The sequence below is a fragment of the Leptinotarsa decemlineata genome, unplaced genomic scaffold (genome assembly GCF_025532065.1).
Source record: "Leptinotarsa decemlineata unplaced genomic scaffold, Ldec_3_MD MMD2_tig00000232_RagTag_RagTag, whole genome shotgun sequence".
Taxonomy (NCBI): Eukaryota; Metazoa; Arthropoda; class Insecta; order Coleoptera; family Chrysomelidae; genus Leptinotarsa; species Leptinotarsa decemlineata.
Genome location: NW_027412546.1, coordinates 451,588 through 473,794, shown reverse-complemented (window position 1 = coordinate 473,794; position 22,207 = coordinate 451,588). Strand labels below are relative to the sequence as shown.

The window sequence follows — 22,207 nt, the reverse complement described above, 5'->3', positions numbered from 1 at the left end:
ATAGATGGCCCTAGTCTAATTGCATTCACCGCTTTTTTAGTCAATACTAACCTTCAAAAGAAAACTGTGAGTTATTGTGCTAAGAGTGGCACTACTTTTGTTATTTTCAAAACAATGGATCAAAAACAGTTTCGTGTTTTAATTTTACACTGCTTCTGTGCTGTGCACAGAAGTACATAAAAATAAAAATAATAAATATAATAGTGGCTCCAGCATTCACAATTATGATACAAAACACAAAGATATCATCAGGCTACCAAAGATGCATTATCAAAACACAGCCAAACAAACGAAGTTTCTTCCTATAAAAATATATAACACTTTGCCTAGTGAGTGGAAAGACCTTCATATCAAAGAATTGAAGTTCAAAGTAAAAAAATCACTTGTCAACCAAGACTTCTATAAGATTGATGACGTATTCAATTGTCAGTGGACCTAATATATGTACCTATATGTGTGTGTATGTGTGTATATATGTGTATTTATATTGTAAGTCATAACTATTGTGAGATTTTTTTGTGTGCTCTATGTATATTTTTTATATTTTCAGTATGGCGTACCTAAGCAAATTTTGTTATTGCAGATATTTTCTAATGTAACAGAAATTGTAATTTGAGGTCAATAAAATTTCTTTCTTCCTTTCAGTGAATCGTACCAGTTGGTGTTACATGGATTTTCATCAAGTATTGGCCAGTTCCAAAAACAACAAGATTCAGAATGAGCCAACATTTGAAAAAGAGACGAAGAAGAGAACTTGTCAAAAAAATTAACGAGGTGCAAAATAAAGTGAAAGCACAACACGGATAAGAAGTATGTTCTCATTTTTCACCTACCTACCTAAAGGCAATGCAATAAAACCAACGCAATTGCAACCAGTCTGTCAGGCAGCTTGAACTCTTTTTCTCACGCGATCATTTTGATTTTTCAATAACTCCTAAGATATTAATTTTAAATGTATAGTATACATTGCAATTATAATATGCATGATCTGCTTAAGATAACCGAAGTTCAGGAGTAGGTTCTCTGTTAATCCAATAGATGGCGCCTTAGCTGTTTTAGGTCTTCGAAATCACAAATAAAAAAAACAAACTTTATAATGTTTCAGTCGTAATGCAGCTTGAATCCATTAAGTACTCTCAAGTTTTGCCTTATCTTTTTGTTATTTTTACTATAGTAACCATCATAGTTTACTATCATCAAACATACATATGAGACCTCGTTAGTCCTTAGCTCGCACAAGTTTCTCAACTTCTGAGAGTTTTCGTTCGTATGAGGGCGACAACTGATCAACGGAAAAACAGATTTTAAACAGAATTTTCAAACGCACGATACCTAATTACGTGCCGTGACGTCATAAGGCTGGAACCCATTTTATACATCTAGGCTAGGAAATATCAAATGACATACAGCCAAATATTCGGTATATTCAAATATTCCACGGCATTCCACAGGTAGACCTCAACTCAAAATGGCCAAAACTTTCCCATTCAAACTGAAACTGACATTTCGAATTTCAAAACGATGAACTTCTGCGTTCCAAAAGACCACTTATTAAATCCAATCAAATTTATAACTAACGAGGTGATTAATACCAAATCAACTCTCGAGCTAGTTTGTTCCGCGGAATTTCTCAAACGCTCTGACATAATTGGAGTCGCTGTGTTTGCCTCATTGAGTGCAAGTTCAACTCCATTGAGAGGTCAAAGCGGAACGTCCAACACAAAAGTAATCTCCAAGAAACGTTGTCCTCTTTCATTCAATTACGATCCAAAGCTAATTCGACTAGGTAAATAGACGTGCTTGCCACTGTAGGAGAAGCTTTGGTCGAATTACTCGGACACAGATACCGGGCGGGCATTTAAATTGAGGCACATTGATTATTCAAGGTCTTTTGGTGATATGAATGTGCTGGGGATCGCACGTTGCGAGTTGAGACTTCGTTAATCCTTAGCTCGCAAAAGTTTCTACTTCTGAGGGTTGTTGTACGGATTTGTGCCACAGCTGATGGTATGTGTATGTTCTAGACTCTAAATTCTAGAGGATTCGTCAATTCTTTGGATGTATAGCTAACAGTCTAATTTACAAGTGAAAACTCGTGTTCGATAGACAAAGTTCCTAAAATATGAGAGATTGTTCATCGTAGAAAAATGCATTTCAATGATTTTACAGCACACAAAAAATTTAAGTTGTTACAATCATTTTAAGATAAAATATAGTTTAAAAAACTAAAAACCACGGTTTCAAAGAACATCGAACTAAAAAGTTACAAATAAGGCAGCAGGCGCGCGTGTTATTAAAAAAAATACTTTTTTCAAATGAAGAAATACATGATTTGAATTATATCAAGGAGGTCGCGTACAGCGCCATCTTCTCGCGAATAGATCAAGCAATAATGTCTATATTTCAAGGAAGTTGCGTACAGAGCCATCTGCCCGCGAATAGATCAAGCAAGGAAAGTCACGAACAAATATACATACATAGAGGTGAAGCTAATAAAAGCGTGTTAAAAAGAAGGCACTTTGTTATTCGATAATAACTCAAAAACTATCATTACTTGATGAATTTTGAAAAAAAAAATTCATGCAGTCATTGTTCACTGTGGTTCTGGCGTTGAATGTGGTCATTATTACGCCTTGGTCAAAGAAGAAACGGCCTGGTATAAGTTTGACGATAGTCGTGTCACGAAGTGTTCTGGTGATGCATTGAATTTATTGGAGCCTCTGGAGACACCCTACATTTTGTTTTATGAGAGAGAGGACATTGTTGGATCAAGATCTTCAGATGATGTGGTGCTGCAGGTTTTTCCGGGTTTTCCTGCAGCTGAAAAAGCAAATGCGCCACTGGAATCAATGAAGTCGCCCCGGAGCGCCAATTAATTTTTATTGTTGTATTTATTTTATAATTAAAGGAAAATTATCATCATTCATAATTTTAATCTTCCGTCAAAAATAGGGGGTGTCCCACATAAAATATTTTCTATAATATTGAATATTAACTCAAAAATTTGACCTGATAATTATCAGATTATATGAAATATAGACAATTTTTACGATGAAAACAACTACTGTATTATTTGAACTCTTCAAAGAATACAGTCAATTGGAGAAATTTTTTATTTTGATTTTTGTAAAAGTTATATCACTATTCACTGAAAATTTTCCGACTTCTGTTTTTACAAATTTCGACATGAAAGTTTGAATAAATGGCCTAAAAAATTTTCCTTCTTGGATAATTGAGAAGATTGTGGCATTAAAGTGGCTTATAATGTTTCAATGTTGAAAATTATTTGAAAATTTATAAAATGATGACTTTTTTCACAAATGTGAAATAATTCCTCAACTGATCATTTGAAAAATGAGAATTTTTTTTGAAAAATATATTATACGACTGTAAGAATTTTGTTTTACCAAATTTTAACCCACACAATCAATTTTTGTTGTTCAAGGGAGGAATACGAATCATGATTTCCAAATGAATAAAAAATTAAAACTCATTAATACAGTTTATTGTACGATTTTCATTATAAAGGGGTTTTCAAAAACCGCGACACGTGTTCCGCTATACAATAGCTTTCTAAATCTTTAATAATTAGTAACTTCTGAATTACAACTATTTTATACTCCAACATACACAGCATCAGTGCTGATGAGTGGCTAATAAGCCCGAAACCGGTCTGCAAGTGTGCCCGTTCCAAAATTGAAGGTCGACTCTTTCAGTTGTATTGCCAATTGCATATGCAGGAAATTTTCTGTGAAGATTCCTGCACTGACGCCTGTCGGGTATAATTCAACGCCCTTCGTGGTATTAGCCAGGGGAGTAGTTGTTTTCTGATAGGCGTCAGTCCATTAAACCTACTGTGTAGGTATATCGAGACTGGCTTGAACGTTTGAAATTTATTTGCTTTATTTAAAAGAATAATTCCTCAACTAATTATTTGAGAAAAAATTTGAATCAAAATCACCAAAAGTATTATCGACTCAAATAACTAACACTCGATATTGTGCGATAAATGATTATATTTTTTTATGATTTATCAGACTTCTGTTCAATAATTCATTTTAGAAACAGGCAATAATGCGTAATAATATGATAGAAACAAACATTCGGCTAATACGATATAAAATAAAAAACACGATTCAACTGAAATATGTATCTAAGTAGAAACGTTATTTCATTCAAAAAAATCAAACTGGAGTTTGCTTATTTTTAGACTGGATACATAAAAATCTTTTGTAAAAATATATCTTGAAGACACCATTGCATAATGATGTACATAATGAGGCTAGAATAATTTATTAATAAATTATAATCATAGAGATTTCTAAGTGAACGTCCTAGGTCGCTTGTTTTTTCTTATGGGGGTTCATTCTAGTCATTTTTGAACCATCAAGCAGAACCTCGTGGAACACTCAACTGGAGGTAGGTGTGACGTGTGTAAGAGTAAGACGATGCAATATGTATGTGTATATGAGGGAGAAGGCGTCTGTGTGGAGGAGAAAAAAAATTGTGGCATGCCAGAAGGGCACTGAGTCATATCAGCGTTAATACCACCAAATTTCAATTAAGTCCATCCGATTCATTGTAAGATCGCTGTCGTTCAGCTTGTCTTTTATAAAACACTTCTGGAGCATCCCTACACACAGACCAGCAGTAGTCTGCAAGCATTGCTTCATTCCAACGGCCCTGATATCTCTGTTCCATTTTTAAGGGCATGTTGCATCCAAGTTGGTGGTAAGCTTGAAGAAGCTCTTTAACCAATGCTGTGAAGTTATCATCTCTTTTGTTACCTAAAAACCCATGTACAACCCCCTTAAAGGCTTCCCAGGCTCTTTTTTCATTTCCTGTTAAAATCATGTCAAAAGCAGGATCATTTACGATTTCACGAATTTGAGGCCCAATAAAGATGCCTTCCTTGACTTTAGCATCACTCAACCTGGGAAACTTTGCTCTCAAGTACTTAAAAGCTTGTCCTTCCTGGTCCATGGCCTTCACAAAGTTTTTCATTAGTCCCAACTTAATATGTAATGGGGGAAGGAGAACATCCTTAGGATCTACAAGCGGCTCGTAAACTACATTTTTCTCATTAGGGTTTAGGTCTCGTGTGGGCCAGTTCATTTTTTTATAGTGAGATTTTCTATCCCGACTGTCCCACAGACACAAAAAACAACAGTACTTGGTGAACCCTAATTGCATTCCTAGGAGTATAGCAATGACTTTCAGATCACCACAGATGTGCCACTTGTGTTGTTCATATTTGATTGATTGGAGAAGTGTTTTCATATTTATATACGTTTCCTTCATGTGAACTGCATGACCTATAGGAATAGAGGGTAGCTGATTTCCATTATGCAGAAGTACAGCTTTTAAGCTTAGTTTTGAAGAGTCTATAAACAGTCTCCATTCAGATGGAGTGTGATCCAAATTCAAACCATTAACATCAGAACAAACTACGAGGTTTTCTTTTTTCTCAAAAAAAGGAAGCAAATCTTTTTGACGCTGTCTGTACTGAGATATTTTCACATCATGTTTTAGAAGATTCCACTGTTGTAGTCTTGACCCTAACAGCTCAGCCTTTTCCTTAGACAAGCGAAGATCTCTTATAAGGTCACTCAACTCTGCTTGACTAATTCTGTGCGGATCACTAGACCTATCGCTTCCCTCAAAATCAGGGTCATAGGATGTAGAAGGATGGGTTGCTCCTTCTAAACAGTCTTCATCACCTTCCTTTAAAATTTCATAGTTTTGAGGTGGAGAAGGGACTGGCAAATTGTCTGAGTGTGGTACAGGCCGAAGAGCAGATGGGAGATTAGGGTATTTAACCGTTCCTCTTTTCTTCATAGATAAACCTTGCTTAATGGGAGGAGTTAAGCAGAAATAACAGTCGTCTGTATGATTGGTAGGCTCACGCCAAACCATAGGTACTGCAAAAGCCATTGCCCGGTTTTTATTTTTCAGCCACTCTCGCAATATGACGGAACAAGAATTACAACATATATGAGAAGCCCATGATTTATCTTGGTCCCCAACTTTCACACCAAAATAATGTTCATAGGCTGTCTTAACGATAGGTGTCATTTTACGTTTCTGAGCCTTAAATGTTATTTCACCACATATATAGCAAAAGCTATCGACAGAATTCACACACTTTCGAGGCATTTCAGATCAGCACTTAAATTAATTTAAAAATCAACTTCACACGATAATTTCAATAGCAACCACGTGCGTACAATTGACAAACTCACATAGATTATGTTTACTACTTAAGAACAGCTGATGAGAGGGGTGTTATGTAAACAAACATGTGTACCAACTGTTGGTGATGAAATATTTCATTTGTTGAAAACTCAATATACATATATATAATATAATGATACTATATCTTGAAAACAAGAGCTAATATATAATTTTTATGGTCACTTTCGGTTTTAACACGTGGAAATACATTAAAATCATCTAATTTCAACCCCGAAACAAAAACTTTGTTGTGTTGTGAATCGGATCGTGACGTGAAGCAGATCAAATGAAAAAAGCAAGGATATTGTATCGACAAAGAAAAAACGTAATATGGTGGCACCACTCGCTGACGAGTTGGGTGTTTCACAAGGTTACGCTCGGAGGTCAGAAACTGACCAGAATGAACCTCCACTAGGAATTTGTCCCCGAAGCAGCCTAGTACCTTAACTTTTCCATTCTGATTGAGGTTTACTTACCCATCTTTATCACTTCAATTATCAGTAATGAATGTTTACAAACTCAAGCTAGCACTAATCCAAGAATCGATGGCCCAACTTTGGATTATTAACTCAACAATAAATCTTTTTAATTCAATTATGCTCTCTTAGATTAAATTCGCACATCTAATCCTATCAGATGATGAAGTCAAAATAGTGCACTCAAAATCGTCAGATTTTTTGTTGTCTACCGTTCAAAATACATATCTATAATGCAGTCCAATATTTGAAACCAATTGAGTTCTATTTTCGTCAATCAAATCAATCAGACAGTTTTATCAGTTCATTCTCTGTCATTTGAATTAAGACTATATATACAGCCATCGTCTCGGAGTTCTACCACCTGAAATATGTTAGGGTTGATTTCAGAAATTGATTAAGATATGAAAAATAATAGGTTTCGATGAAAAATCTATTCTAATTTCGTGAGCAATCAATTTCTTCCACAAAATCGTGAAATTCTACCAGAGAAACTATCAATAGAATGAAAATTGGCGTTTCTGATATATGAGGTTAGTTAAAAAATTGAGCATTCGAAAAGTGAGAGGAGTAACAAAAAGTGGCGAAATAAATAATCCTGAAATACAAGAAAACCTACAAATGGGGTCAAAATTACAATTTGAAGAAAAACAACGAATATTGTGTTGGGGCTCGTTAGAAATGGGTGCAAAGAAAAGATTCGGGAACGGAAGAAATGAGGAATACCATCTCAGATGGTAAAACTGATGAAATATAGGGTCTTCCAGCAGGGACTTCAGAACTTCCTCAATTGATAACGCCCATCTTGTTGAAACTACATCTGCCAAATCAGTTGTCTTTCATCAACCAGCCAACACCTGTACGTCGAGGAAACGCAAGACCTGCGGAGAACATCACCGTTGTCTGTGAGAGTGTGCAAGAGAATCCGAGGCAATCGATTTCGCGTCGCTCACAAAAACTCGGCCTTTCGCAGACCACAATTAAGTAACTAAAACGACAACAAATCTAGACGAATTGATTCTTGAGTCAATACTTCATCATTTTATATCGACTCGTATGTCTGCTTCTATCACTGTATATTTCAGTAAACATTTTGGATTCGGAAGATTTTTTTCAACATCAAATAGGAATTTGAGGCAGATAAAAGAGGATTGAAAGATTGTAAATCCTGATTCATATGATATTCCACCACTTTCATTTCTGGTAATTATGGGTAATATTGTATTAACGACAAAATAATCAATTTTTAAGTGTAAACAACTCGAATTGGTTTTTCAACAAATTTCACGATTTACAGTCGTTTTTGAATAATGGATACAGTCATGTAGCAGATTATATAATGATTTTTTCTTCATGTGATAGTGCTGCATGAAATATCAATTTTTTAAAAGATCGTTTAAGACTGAAATTTTGCGTTAACTAGCAGGGGCACTATTTATATTTATATGCTAATAAAAACACGGTCATTTGTCATTGAAAATGGCGTTTCCCAATATGGTTTCAGATCGATGAGGTCTACATCACAAGCAATGACGGAAATTGTTCACACCGTTGCCCATGATAAAAATTTGGGTATCTCCCTCCACTCGCTTACTTCTTTGCGATCTATCTAAAGCATCTGACAGTGTTTCACATGACATCTTATTGAGAAAATTCGAAAAAAATGGTATTAGAAGCATAAAGTATGACCTAATACATTGTTTTTTTAACAGACAGGCTGCAATATACAGGGTGTAACATAAGTACGTTAAATATTCAAGTGACGTATTCCTGAGACAATTAAAAAAAAAATCTATATGAACTTGTGTCCGAAAATGCTTCGTTTGTGAGATACGGGGTGTTGAAATTGAATTTGTTTGTTCGCTTTTTGAAAATACCTCTTGCAAAAAATAAGTTATTTGCTCGAAATTCGGTACCCGGGGTTTTTTGACGTGGGAAATCATAATTTCGTAATAATTTTCATGTAAGATCTAGACGGCGCTGCGTACGCTGTTATTTATTTCAAATTGCCCTAACTTTTTTGACAGTAACCTTTTGATACTTTTCATGAAAAAACCTAATTCCCACACCTTTTCCAAGTAAAAAAGGTACACGTCCTCAACAACGCTGGAGGTGATCGTTTTCGAGATATTTACAATTTTCTATATCGATGCATATTACTTTATAGCCAAATTTGATTTCAATTATTTTTGTCACTCTCCGCTTGCAAATTAAGTTAATTAAATCGAGTAGGCTGTGACAGTTTGTTCATAGAAATAGAAGTTCGCTGTCACATTTTTAACTATGAATTGACAAATTCACAATTCGGAGTTTATAAAGTGATTTTTTGGTACCATGTCCGACTTTATGAATTCTGAAATGGTTGATATGGTTTTTCCATACGGCTTGGCTGACGGAAATTCAAGCGAGACCAAAATCGTCAAGCACTGAGTACCTCAAGGATCCGTACTTGGTCCCCTTTCATTTATTATGTATATAAATGATCTTCCTATATATATTGATACAGCAGATGTTTTTTTAAAAGCCGATGATGCAACTTTTGTCACAAGTGGAGGAGCTAGATCAGTTGTCATGTAAAAACACTTACAAAAAGCGAAACATACTTTAGCGCTAACGTTTCATGCTTGAACGCAAATGAAACTCAGGAAATAACTATCCTAAATGAATGAGGATGACCAAGAGGTGTGTCTACTAAGTTTCCACCTAGACAACAAATTAAATTGGTATGGACATGCGACAGCGTTCTGTAAAAAGCTCTCAAGGTGTCGCTACGCATTGAGAGGACTAAGGAGTTTACTTTCGAATGATGTGCTGATAATTGCATATTTTGGTATGGCTCACTGCTACATAAACTATGCAATACTGATATGGGATGCTTCCTCACATGCAAGTGAGGTATTCATTCTCCAAAAAAAGATTTAGGAGAAGTTGATTCCAAAACTCATGATGAACCAATCTTTACAAAATGGGTCATACTTGGGCCTGACCCGTACAAATTCAGCTGACCCAGAAACTGAAAGTAAACGACCATAGAAAACGACGTTTGTTCGCTGAATAGACTCTGGAACAGTTAGCAACTGATCCGAATTTCCATCTAAAAATCATCTTCAGCGATGAGGTCCCTTTTCTGGATGAATGGGAACGTAAACAAATAAAAATGGTCGAATTTGGAATGCAGGTGAGATCCAAGAGCGTCCGATGTATCCTGAAAAAGTCACTGGCGGCGTCATCTTTCCATATTTCTTTCAGAACGACGTTGGCCAGGCCATCGCAGTCAACGGCGAGCACTAAAGGTCGATGCTTATCAACTTTTTTTGATCTGAATTGGATGATCTGGATACCAACGACATGTGCTTTCAACAGGACGGCACTACATCTCATGCCAAATTGTATATTCTGCACGACCTATTTGAGGAGCGTATCGCAAACATAATGGCAAAAATAGGTCTTTCAAACGAATGAAAAACTTTGATGATATCTCACACACAGTTTGTTTTATTCAAATTTGAAGATAGGAAGCGCTGAATGAAAGACTCGACAGGAAAAAACCTGTAGGCGCCCTTTTCTTCGATCTCACGAAAGCTTTTGAGTGCCTAGACCTGGATCATACTGAAACCAAACTATACTCACTAGGAATTCGTGGAAATATACTGAAGTGGTTCATGTCATTTTTGAGGCACAGAAAAATTATTGTGAAACTCAATGGAGCACGATCTGAATTGCATAACATCAATCTGGGAGTACCACAAGGATCTATACTGGGTACATTGATTTTCCTTATGTTCATCAATGATTTGCCAGAGTATATAAATGCCGATTGTTTAGTATTATATGCCGATGATGTATCTGTTGCATTTCACAGAGAAAATTATTGTGAATTTGATGATGAAGTTAATGAACTTCATAACAAATTCAGTAACTGGTGTGTCTCTAATCGATTAATACTCAACCACAACAAAACCATTCTCATGCAATACTGTTTGAAAAACAATAGTATGGTCCCGAAAATAAATATACGTAACGCGACATTGATCTGACTGGAATAAAATTATTATTATTTAATAGGAGTGAGGGTACTTTGGATGCTTGCAAGAAATAAAATAAATAGACAGAACCTATTCACAATCACAAATAGTATGTACCATGTATTAGTTAATGGGGACGACTATTTTTTCATGAAATCCCTATCCAAAATAAGTGGTGTCAATAACAAGAGATTCACCAGAAGTACTCCAAGATAGTCTAGCCCCAAAGAGTTGGACTTGATTTTATTCTGTTCCTGGATATCTAAACCTAAATGAAATGGCATATCTTACGTGCGTTCCCGTACAACTTGAACGAATTCGAGCCATCAAACCTAGATTTTTTATGGCAGACTATTGTTACAGAATAGAGAACAATCATTCACTTAATACGCGAACTTAACGAGATCCGAATTACCGCCGCACGCAGCGAATACTTATAACTTCGCACATTCCGTCCCTTTTCCGACAAGGGATGCACACGCACGCTAAGGGTGGAAAGCCCCGAGGGGCGGCTATTTACCTGCAGCCAGCGTCTCGAAGTCCATGGTGAACGCGCCAAACTTTTCTTCTCACTGCGTCGACCCCCGCCACTGTCAATCATGGGCTCCGCTGGTCCTAATTTCCACCACACACTCTGCTCGTATTGTGCCGCCGTAACAGCTTTATTGTTTGGGATCGGTAAACATCCGAAAGGTTATTGTTGGATTTAAACTAATCGCTGCCGGTCAATTTTTGACATATCTGTGTCTATTGTCACGGTGAAGTGGCTTTGGACATCTGGGACGTTTCTTCTCCAAAGGTTCTTGTTCCTGCATTTCGCATGCAGTGGACAATCCAGAAACGTTCTTACCAGCAACTTTTAGACGATGCGAATAAATATAACTAATGTGTAACTAATACTCGTGACACAATTTGATTACTGTCAATGTCAGGAAGACATATAGGAATGGAAACAGTGCTAGACCTTGAAAAATTAACTTTTCTGGATACCGCTTGAAAGAGAAACTTTGAATATGAGATCGGAATACGGTGGTGCCTGATTGAAAATGGAAGTACCAGTAGCAGGACCGGATCTAGGGTTGTTTTCTGGATCTATACTTAACAACCGATCCAGAAATATACAGTCATCTTAATGTTTCCATTGGGATCTTCTGACCACAAATTCATTTCAGAGTTGAGTGACTTACCGATAAATGTTGGGGAACAATCAAGCCGCGCAAAGTTTGACATTACAGATCTGCTTTCATATTTAATTTTTAAAATTTTCAACCAACCCGTAGGTGTATTTTAGTTCGTATGCAAGAACGATAAATTTTGAGCCATTGTCAGATGATAAATTGAACCGTTAAAGTTGCAGTTTTGATTCTTTTGAAAATGGAACAGCCAATCAAATAGGTAGATTTAGTGTCTAGTGCTACTCTTCCTGATTTTAAAGGCCCACAAATTTTTTCTTTTTCAAAATGAAAATTCAGGGAGTCCAGCGAGAAATTCATAAATAACGACTATTCTTTTTATTCAAGGGTATTTTGCTGCGTCCTGGAAGTTAGAATAAACCTTATAAAAATCCACACACCACAATTGTAAAAAATAGAATCATCCAATGCAATTTTCACCAACAAATTGACACCGCCAAAGAATGTTTGAGAAGTAATAACAGTACAACCATTTATTGATAGTGTCAGTCAGCGAAAAAGCATCGAAAATTGTGCTTTTACAATTTCTACAATTTACATCAATTCCCAGTTCCACCCATCGACGAAAATATATTTAGTTAAAGAAAATGTTTGCTTCTATGGTTCGTGTGTCCATTTCAGTGCAATCTGACAAAACTTTTGCAAAATTGAAAGGCTAATCATATTTGAAAAAATTGTAAGAAACTCACATTCCTCTTAAGAAAATATAACATCCTATTGCACCTCCCTGTATTTGTTCTATTATTATATTTCACAAGTAGTAACAGATTGCGCCATCTAGGATTTAATGATGAAACACCAGAAAACTTAGGTAGAATTCTACTTTGTCCAAGGAACTATTGTCGCAAGATGGCGCTTTTGAAAATCAGGATTGGGAAAAACCTATGCACTTATATCAATTGAAATATTTTGTGTACTTACAACTGAAAATTACGCAGTTGGAGTGTCCACAACAAAAACACATGAATTTGTTTATCGGTGTAGCGATTTAATCCTTTATTTCCGTGTCATAAGCAGTGCACTATTAACTCAGGCATCATTATGAAAAACTGGCTTCCGCATTTATATAAACGATTATAGCATTAAATAATTTGAACGACTAACTTTTCAATGGTTGTGACTACCGTTTCTTTGAGTCCCTCTGTTTTCAATTGATTCTTATGTTCGAAATTTAAAATAAATATTTTTTTAAAGCAGTGAAGACTTCAATCTTATATCAAGAAAATCATGAAAAATAGTTCACACTTCAATGTGAAAAATGTGTCACAATGTGACTTACTACGTCAAATCTAAGTCGCAGGAGCATAAAGACGTGCGACATAATTTAGAATATCTGTGATGAAAATTTTTTATTTTTTCTTTTTCTTACTACTAAGAAGCTACCTGACTTGCTCATTTCTTTCTCCTTTTTCTCGTCTGGGAGCCGTCTGACTTATGTATTTCTCTCAAGTCTCCAGGAAACACTACAACATCATGGGCTGCAGTCCTATTTTGGTCAGATGTCCTCTCAAAAGAGTGAACAATGAGTAGCCCGGTTACTGTTCTGAGCTGATCCCTACTTTGAATTTCACTAGTTCGGACTTCCATTGTCTATTATATAAAATGATTTGAAATCCCTGAAACAAGTAAAAAAGAATAATTAAAAAAAGAATAGTTGAAAATAACAATTATATTAAGCAACAATAAACCTGAAATGAAATGATAGTAAAATAACCTACAAGTAAAAATATAATAATTGAATAAATAAAAAAAATTAAAAAATTAAAGGAATGCAAAAAGAAAATAATAAAAAGTGTAGAGATTCCAAGTCACGTTAGTTCACGACGTTTCGATTGTTGGTATCTACAATCGTCTTCGGGTGATGACTGGACTGATTCCTCCGAGAGATGACTATTTTATAGGTCGTTGAAATACTTTCACTTTCTCTACTTTCCATTTTCCGCTTCACTGATTCCGTGAGAGATGACCGATTTGGCGGGAGTTGGTCATTTCTCGTTTGATGATGGGTTTCCATATGTTTCGTATATCTACGCTGGCCTGGCTGAATACGTTGTTGGACAACATGTATGCGGCTTCCTTGAATTTTCTCCTGAACCAATGTTCCTCTCTGTCCAAGATCTCAGCTTGGGACCACTCGATGTTGTGTTGATGGGTCCAAACATGACATTTTGTCGAACTACTAGGGTCAATTGAAGTCACACAGGAAGATCAACTAATTAGTTTCGACGTGGAAAGCCTTTACACCAACGTTCCGGTCGAAGAAGCACTCCAAATCATACAGAGAAAGCTATCCGAAGACGGGAACCTGAAAGAGAGAACGAATCTACCTATAGAAGTAATTATGGAATTACTAGGATGCTGTGTACGAAACTGTTATTTCCAACTGAAGGACGAATTCTTTACACAAGATGAGGGACTGCCAATGGGATCGCCACTTTCACCAGTCATAGCCAACATATATATGGAGTGGTTTGAAACTCTGGCCATTGAAGAAGCCCACAAGAAACCTCGAGTCTGGTTGAGATATGTTGACGACACCTTCATAATATGGAACCATGGGAATACTGAACTAGACGCCTTTCTGAAACACATCAACAGCGTGAGACCTTCCATCACTTTCACAATGGAGAAGGAAATCCACAATGAATTGCCATTCTTAGACGTTTTGGTGAAGAGGACCGACACTAAGTGGGAAACATCTGTATACCGAAAACCCACTCATACGGGACAGTATCTGAACCACGAATCCAACCACCATCAATCGACAAAAAGAGGAATCATCAAGACTCTATTAGACCGTGCTTTTGGGCTTTGTAATACAAAGGAAGGTCTCGAGAAGGAACTAGACATCATCAAAAGTGATCTTCAGCGGAATGGATACTCCAAAGCGATGGTAGAAAAGACTTTGGCCAAAAGACAGCAGGAGCCTCGCAAGGAAGAGAAGCCGTCACAACCAGTGCTTTCACTTCCCTACATCAGAGGATTATCGGAGAGGATAAGAAGAATTGGTTCCAAGTACAACATTAGAACCTGTTTTAGATCCGGTAACACTATCCGTAGCAGCCTCACGAAAACCAGGCCCCCAAACGCGGACTGCGATTCCAAGAATTGCATTTACCGGATACCCTGTGAGTGCGGAAAATCCTATATTGGTGAAACTAAGAGGCCATTGAATATTCGCATTGCCGAGCACAAGAAGCACACACAGCGAGGAGAAACCAGCAAATCAGGAATAGCAGACCATGTTTGGACCCATCAACACAACATCGAGTGGTCCCAAGCTGAGATCTTGGACAGAGAGGAACATTGGTTCAGGAGAAAATTCAAGGAAGCCGCATACATGTTGTCCAACAACGTATTCAGCCAGGCCAGCGTAGATATACGAAACATATGGAAACCCATCATCAAACGAGAAATGACCAACTCCCGCCAAATCGGTCATCTCTCACGGAATCAGTGAAGCGGAAAATGGAAAGTAGAGAAAGTGAAAGTATTTCAACGACCTATAAAATAGTCATCTCTCGGAGGAATCAGTCCAGTCATCACCCGAAGACGATTGTAGATACCAACAATCGAAACGTCGTGAACTAACGTGACTTGGAATCTCTACACTTTTTATTATTTTCTTTTTGCATTCCTTTAATTTTTTAATTTTTTATTTATTCAATTATTATATTTTTACTTGTAGGTTATTTTACTATCATTTCATTTCAGGTTTATTGTTGCTTAATATAATTGTTATTTTCAACTATTCTTTTTTTAATTATTCTTTTTTACTTGTTTCAGGGATTTCAAATCATTTTATATAATAGACAATGGAAGTCCGAACTAGTGAAATTCATCACGAAACATTGTCAATCACCTTCAAACAAATGATCCCTACTTTGTTGAAGCAATTCTTCGTTTCTCTTCTCGGATAGCATACTGGCGTGCGATACAATTTTTGATTTCACTACCTCCAAAATACTGCACCAATGTCACAATGTGACGTACTCTGTCAAATGCAAGTCATCAGGTTGTCACAGGAGCATGCTGTCGTTCTACAAAAGATTGCAACAATGTCACAATGTGACCCACTATGTCAAATTCAAGTCACCGGGTTGTCACAGCAGCATGCTGTCGTTCTACAAAATATTGCAGCAATGTCACAATGTGACCTACTATGTCAAATTCAAGTCACCAGGTTCTCTCTCTCTCTCTCTATTTTAGATGGTCGTTGCTTCCTATCTTCAGGCGCATATGACCAATGCTCCTCCTGTTGGTTAACAGGAGCTTCGTCGGGGGGCGCAGCGGTCTTGCACAAAGCAATGCTGCCACCCATTTTTTTCTAACTTTATATATAAAAAACACTAGTTTTTTTTAACATAAAAACAATTTCATTTTTTGAAGTCGCCTCCTACTTGAGAGACCTTTTGGTAATTTTTCACATATATAGCCCCCTTTACCTGGTTATCCGAACCACCCCGGCCTGGATACCGGCGTGAATAAGGGGGGCCACTTATTCATCACTTTTTCAGACACTCCACATTTCAATTTTAATACAACACAACACAAAACGGAGCCCCACGATAGCACATGGCAAGGTACGCGGAGTACCTTCTTTGTGGACGGACGTTATCAGCACGTCCGTCCACTACCACGGCCACCATGGAACTCAAGACACCAGGTTGTCACAGCAGCATACTGACGTACTACCTTCAAAATACTGCACCAATGTCACAATGTGACGTACTCTGTCAAATGCAAGTCATCAGGTTGTCACAGGAGCATGCTGTCGTTCTACGAAAGATTGCAGCAATGTCACAATGTGACCTACTATGTCAAATTCAAGTCACCAGGTTGTCACAGCAACATACTGACGTACTACCTCCAAAATACTGCACCAATGTCACAATGTGACGTACTCTGTCAAATGCAAGTCACCAGGTTGTCACAATAGCATGCTGTCGTTCTACAGAATATTGCAACAATGTCACAATGTGACCTACTATGTAAAATTCAAGTCACCAGGTTGTCACAGCAGCATACTGACGTACTACCTCCAAAATACTGCAGCAATGTCACAATGTGACGTACTCTGTCAAATGCAAGTCACCAGGTTGTCACATCAGCATGCTGTCGTTCTACAAAATATTGCAGCAATGTCACAATGTGACCTACTATGTCAAATTCAAGTCACCAGGTTGTCACAGCACCATACTGACGTACTACCTTCAAAATACTGCACCAATGTGACGTACTCTGTCGAATTCAAGTCAACAGGTTGTCACAAAAACATACTGGTGTGCCATAAAATTTACAGTATCTTTATGACAAATGTTTTTTAGTTTACTAAGCTTTGAATGATTCCTTAATCATTATTGAACTCTCTGTATGTTATGTTGTTATCTGGTGCCTTTAGGATGAGATGATAAACATGACAAGCACATCATATTCAAAAATCTACGTATTGCCACATTTTTATTGATATTTCTTGAACACCTTCATTTTTATTCACCTTCCCTGATATGTCAAAAAAATTCTTGGATAATCTCCCGCTGTATTGCATAAATTTGTACACCCTCATGATAAAGTGTGGAGGAACAAATAAAAAAACATTGTGAAATTAAAAACGTATATTGTCTAAGTTAATTATTGACCAGTTTGAAAAACTCACTATCGGGTTGACGTTTCCACTATTTGCAACTAAGTACAACTAACCTGCACAATGTATTTGTATGAGTGGACTGAGAAAAAAAACTGCTGAATAGGCGGTGACAATGTAACAAGTTAAAAAATGCTAAATAAATATTCTCAAACAAAATGTACACCTCATAGCCTTTGTACAAAACAAAATAAATAAATCCGTCGGTTCTGCTTCAGAGAAACAAAAACAGCTACAGAAGAGGAACGAACCCGGAAATGATATTGTTGCGTTTGAATTTTGAAACGGAAAACCACCCCCACACTAAAAAAAAACAATAGACATACACCGATGTGAGCAATTTTGTAGACCGAGGTAGTTCGTAGCTCTCGAGTAGCCGTTTCTACAAACTAACCAACTCTCGGGAGAAGGTACTTAACTAGGGTTCGCCAACGGATTTACTTGGCCTTCAGCGCCTTCATCAGACCGTCAGTCGACATGGATTTGGGTCTCTCGATGGGCAGGCCGAAGGCGCGGTCCCACACTAGCGATGCCAACACTCCTAGGGCTCTCGACACGCCAAAGAGGACGGTGTAGTAGTTCATTTCTTTTAGTCCGTAATACTGAAACAAAAAAGCATTTTGATCATGTTAATCACAAATTTTTTTCGAGTGAAATACATCAAATAGAAATTAGGAACATTTGGTTTCATAATGGGGAATGTTCCTCTGACGAAAATCGAGTAGTTTTCATAAAAGAGCTCTAAAACAACGCATTTCAAACTTATCATTTCAAACTTTTTCTTTGAAAAATTATTTAAATACTTAAAAAAGAGGAATGGAATAATGTATTCAACATTTAAAGGGATTCGTTTCTATTTCACCATTTGGCAACATCGGTTATAGCTAATAAAGGACAATGAATCTGTTTCCTGTATGAGACAAACAAAGATGACATATTTCAGAGGTATGCTGTTCTGTTTACTTATGTTCCGAGTTCCGATACATTCTGTAACATATGACATTTTGTACACCTAATCTATCTTCCTCTATATAAATAAATAACAAAACAACTGTTGTTTATGTGGCTTGTGGAGGTGGTTTTGAACTATTACTTATATTTTGCCTTAATTGTTGATTTATAAAGATAATTTTCTTTTTTTAAAGTAGAATATCTAAGTATGTATAAATTATTTCAACTTGATATAGGCGCTGTTGCCAATATGTGAATTAGAAACAAATCCCTTTAAAAACTGAACCCAACATTTGAATACTTTTTGAAGTGAATTTGAAAAACTCATGAATTAAACTCAACTTTATTTTGTTCAAACTTGCATTTGCTGTAATAACCCAATTTGAGGAACATTCCCCATTATTTGTAAGATAGAAAACTCTCTTCTTACAAAGGCGCCATTTATACGACCGACAAAGAATTCAATCCTGAAATATGAAAGATTAACGAGTAGCAAAGCCAGCTTCGACATCGACCGCTGATGAGATTAGTCCTCTGTCTTCCACTGCAGCTTTCACTGCGAAGCAACAAGTTGAAAATTAGAGCATTAAACCAACGAATTTGTGATTCGATACTGCAGTTCTCTTTTGATATTCGGAGATCGAGTTCTCTGTCGGTCCCAAAGATGGCGTTTTCCTAGAGCGAGATTTGCCTTCATTTACTAAGGCTTGTTCTTTAAGGACTTTACCAATGCATTCGTGGTTCAGACCTATGACGAGACCTATGACGTGCCGAAACAGCACTGTCTGGTGTTGAATCACAAATATGTTGTGTTTGGGCTCTAATTTTCAAATTTAAACCTATGTGAGATTTTGTGTCAAAGCTATTTTTGTCGTGGTCTGCAGGTTTTTATGCCTGACGTTTCGTCAACTACTGCGGTAACAGTTGAAGTGTCCAAGTTGTTCTCAACACAGAGTTTCTGTGTTGGAAACCCAAAAACTCTACGATGGGAACAACCCGAACTCTTCGATCGTTACCTCATTCCCTTTGATAATGTATACCGCAGTAGTAGACGAAACTTCAGGCATAAGATCTGTAGACCACGGCCAAAAAAGCCGGGAAATGAATTTGACGCAATTATCTACGGCCGTGAAAGTTTACATTCTATGTTAGCATTGGTGATATAACTAGTTATCTTGAGTGTGTTAAATGTGATGTTCCTCAGGGATCTATCCTCGATCCTCTTCTACATACGCTCCTGATAAAATTTAGATTTGCATGAAATGCGTGCTGTCATTGTTAAGAATAAACTAGAATAATTTTGAAACCCCTTAATTTCTAGTAATGTACAGATAGCTTTAGATTTATGAAAATAACGAGGAATATTTATAGTATACATAAAAGGAGATCAGATGGTAGCTCTCGCCCTTTTTTTTTAATGTTTGGGACATGTATAATGAAAGCTATCGCACATCCACGTGTATGTATTATAATTGTTTCATTGAAAAACAAATGGAAGAAGTGTTTATCAGAAATGTCTGTAATATATAGTTTATATGAAGTCAATCCAAACAGCTAAATAAAAGACTAAATGCATTACTCTTTACTTGACAAAAAAAAATTATACCACGCTACCCATGCCATACAAAAAAACTGCCGACGTTCGGTAACTATTTAGTTCTTATGCCACCGACTTCTTATATACTATACAGAGACAGTAATAAACAAGAAGTAAAAATTAATATGTAGAACGACCTTCGTTAAATTTCATTTTGGTTTACATGTCACAACAGTTCATAAATTGTTGTATTAAGTGGTTCTATAAATTTTTATCTGTCAATAAATTACGCTGCCAATTTCTAAGCTGTCACTGAATCAAAGAACAATTCAAAACTTGTAGTTTCTTTTGCAATTTCCACAAACAGTTTTTATAACTTTTCAATTCAATTCGACCTATTTGTCCTCAAATTTTCATTTTAGCATATTCAACGACAGATTGTGCTAAATTTCATTCCAATTCTCGAAAGAGAAAATGTGCAAAAGTCAACAACCGGTTAACCTGAAAGTAAAGGAACATTTCGAAGAATGTTCACCAGCTTGCAGGTAGTTCAGTTTACAACTCATTTAGCAAGCGTTAGCAAGCAACAGTAAGTAACAAGTAAAATAAATGATGAAGAAATAGTGTTTTTTATATGTAGTAAAAGCTGTTGTGAAGTGAACCACTTGTTGAAGAAACCACATAAGTGTTACAAAATTCAACTTTTTCATCTCATTTATGATTTATTTGTTAGCAAGATCAAACGCTCACTTCCAACAATATTTTACTATTTGATTAAAATGAAGCTTTTGTTGCAAATCATTAATTGACTCCTCCTAATATGATAACATGAATTACTGAGGTGTGTCAAACTGATTAAGCTGACAGTGGTATGTTTGAACAATCTGATAAAAGTCTACATTATGCCACATTGTTCATCATTCGACACACGTTTTTGTAATAATATTTGCAAAGACTACGAATATTTGCAAATTCATCTCAAATCATTATGCCAATGTGTACATTTACTAGATAGCATTCAACTTGCCTAATTTGTTTTCCTGGAAAAGGAGTTATGAATGTACAAGTATCATAAAATTATTTAAATTCAAAACTCACTTTTCTTGAAATGTACAGATTGCAAAGCTCAGTGAAACAATCTGATACAGAATAAATATATTAAAAAGATGTCTAAACGTTGGCCAAACCGGACGCATCTCAAAACAAGAATTTCAGAACACATGAACACATGATCAAGAACTCCACAGCCATTTTGGATCGTGAAATAGAGCATATGCACAATTCTAAAGGCCCGATCAGATTCATCTCAAAGACTTTCGAGCGAAATAATTCATATCCTCAAACACAACAGTATAGACACTAGAAGGGACGTCGAAAAGATATATGTAGTACTGAGTACTGCAATTTCAATCAAATCAGTGAAATACCAAAATAATTTCTTCTTTCTGTTCAAAAGTTCAATTTTTTTACACCAATAAAACCAGGTACCACCTGGTTAAAGTTATAGACAAAACCACTTGTTTGTTTCATGTCATTGTATTGTGTTGGCTATGATTACTTTGTTTGCTGCAGTGTTTTTTTATTTTTAATATGCACCTTAAACGTCTGATGATTTTTAAACTCGAAACGTTGGCAAAAAACCAATTGTTTTTCCAAGATAATATTTTCCGTCACCAATTAAAATTGTTCAAACTTAACTGCTTACCTGTAACAGAACGCCGGAGTGGGCATCTACATTTGGCCAGGGGTTCTTCACTTTGCCGAGCTCCGTGAGAATTGGAGGTACAATCTTATAAAGTTTGGATACCAGCTGCAGAACAAAGAACAGAACTTCAGTTTCATAACCTCATTTTATAAAACAAAAAACTCGATTACCTGGAAGACAGGGTCTTCTGGCAAATGTTTCAAAGCAAATTCTCGCTGGCACGTGTAACGGGGATCGGTTTTCCTCAAGACGGCGTGACCGTAACCGGGTACGACTTGGCCAGATTTGAGTGTTTTCCAAATGAAGTCTTTCAATTGCTCCTCGGTGGCTTTGTCGCCGACTTGTTGACGAAGCTTTTGCAGCCATACAAGTACCTATAGAAAAGGTGATTGTGGAAATGACTCTCAAAATTCACATTTGGTTGGGTCCTTCGAGTTGAATT

The 22,207-nt window shown here is 36.5% G+C and overlaps 2 protein-coding genes across 5 annotated transcripts in view; both read right to left on the bottom strand.

Moving 5' to 3' along the window:
* Positions 1-13,468, bottom strand: part of zyd (sodium/potassium/calcium exchanger zydeco) — a 48,657-nt gene extending 35,189 nt beyond the window's left edge. Inside the window, exon 1 of one of the 4 annotated variants that reach the window (XM_074173372.1) lies at positions 13,312-13,468. In XM_074173372.1, coding sequence (XP_074029473.1) covers positions 13,312-13,324 — 13 coding nt within the window. In that variant the 5' untranslated portion in view covers positions 13,325-13,468. Of the gene's footprint in view, positions 1-6,710; positions 6,938-11,026; positions 11,046-11,255; positions 11,662-13,311 lie in introns of those variants that run through there. The other 3 variants (XM_023158503.2, XM_074173370.1, XM_074173373.1) reach the window with 3 other exon arrangements.
* A 4,057-nt stretch (positions 13,469-17,525) lies between these two features.
* LOC111504030 (citrate synthase) overlaps positions 17,526-22,207 on the bottom strand; it is a 40,060-nt gene continuing 35,378 nt past the window's right edge. The window contains exons 6-8 of the mRNA XM_023158504.2: positions 21,936-22,139; positions 21,766-21,870; positions 17,526-18,174 (exon numbers count right to left, since the gene is read on the bottom strand). Of these exons, the coding sequence (XP_023014272.1) occupies positions 18,010-18,174; positions 21,766-21,870; positions 21,936-22,139 (474 nt within the window). The 3' untranslated portion in view covers positions 17,526-18,009. The remainder of the gene's footprint in view (positions 18,175-21,765; positions 21,871-21,935; positions 22,140-22,207) is intronic.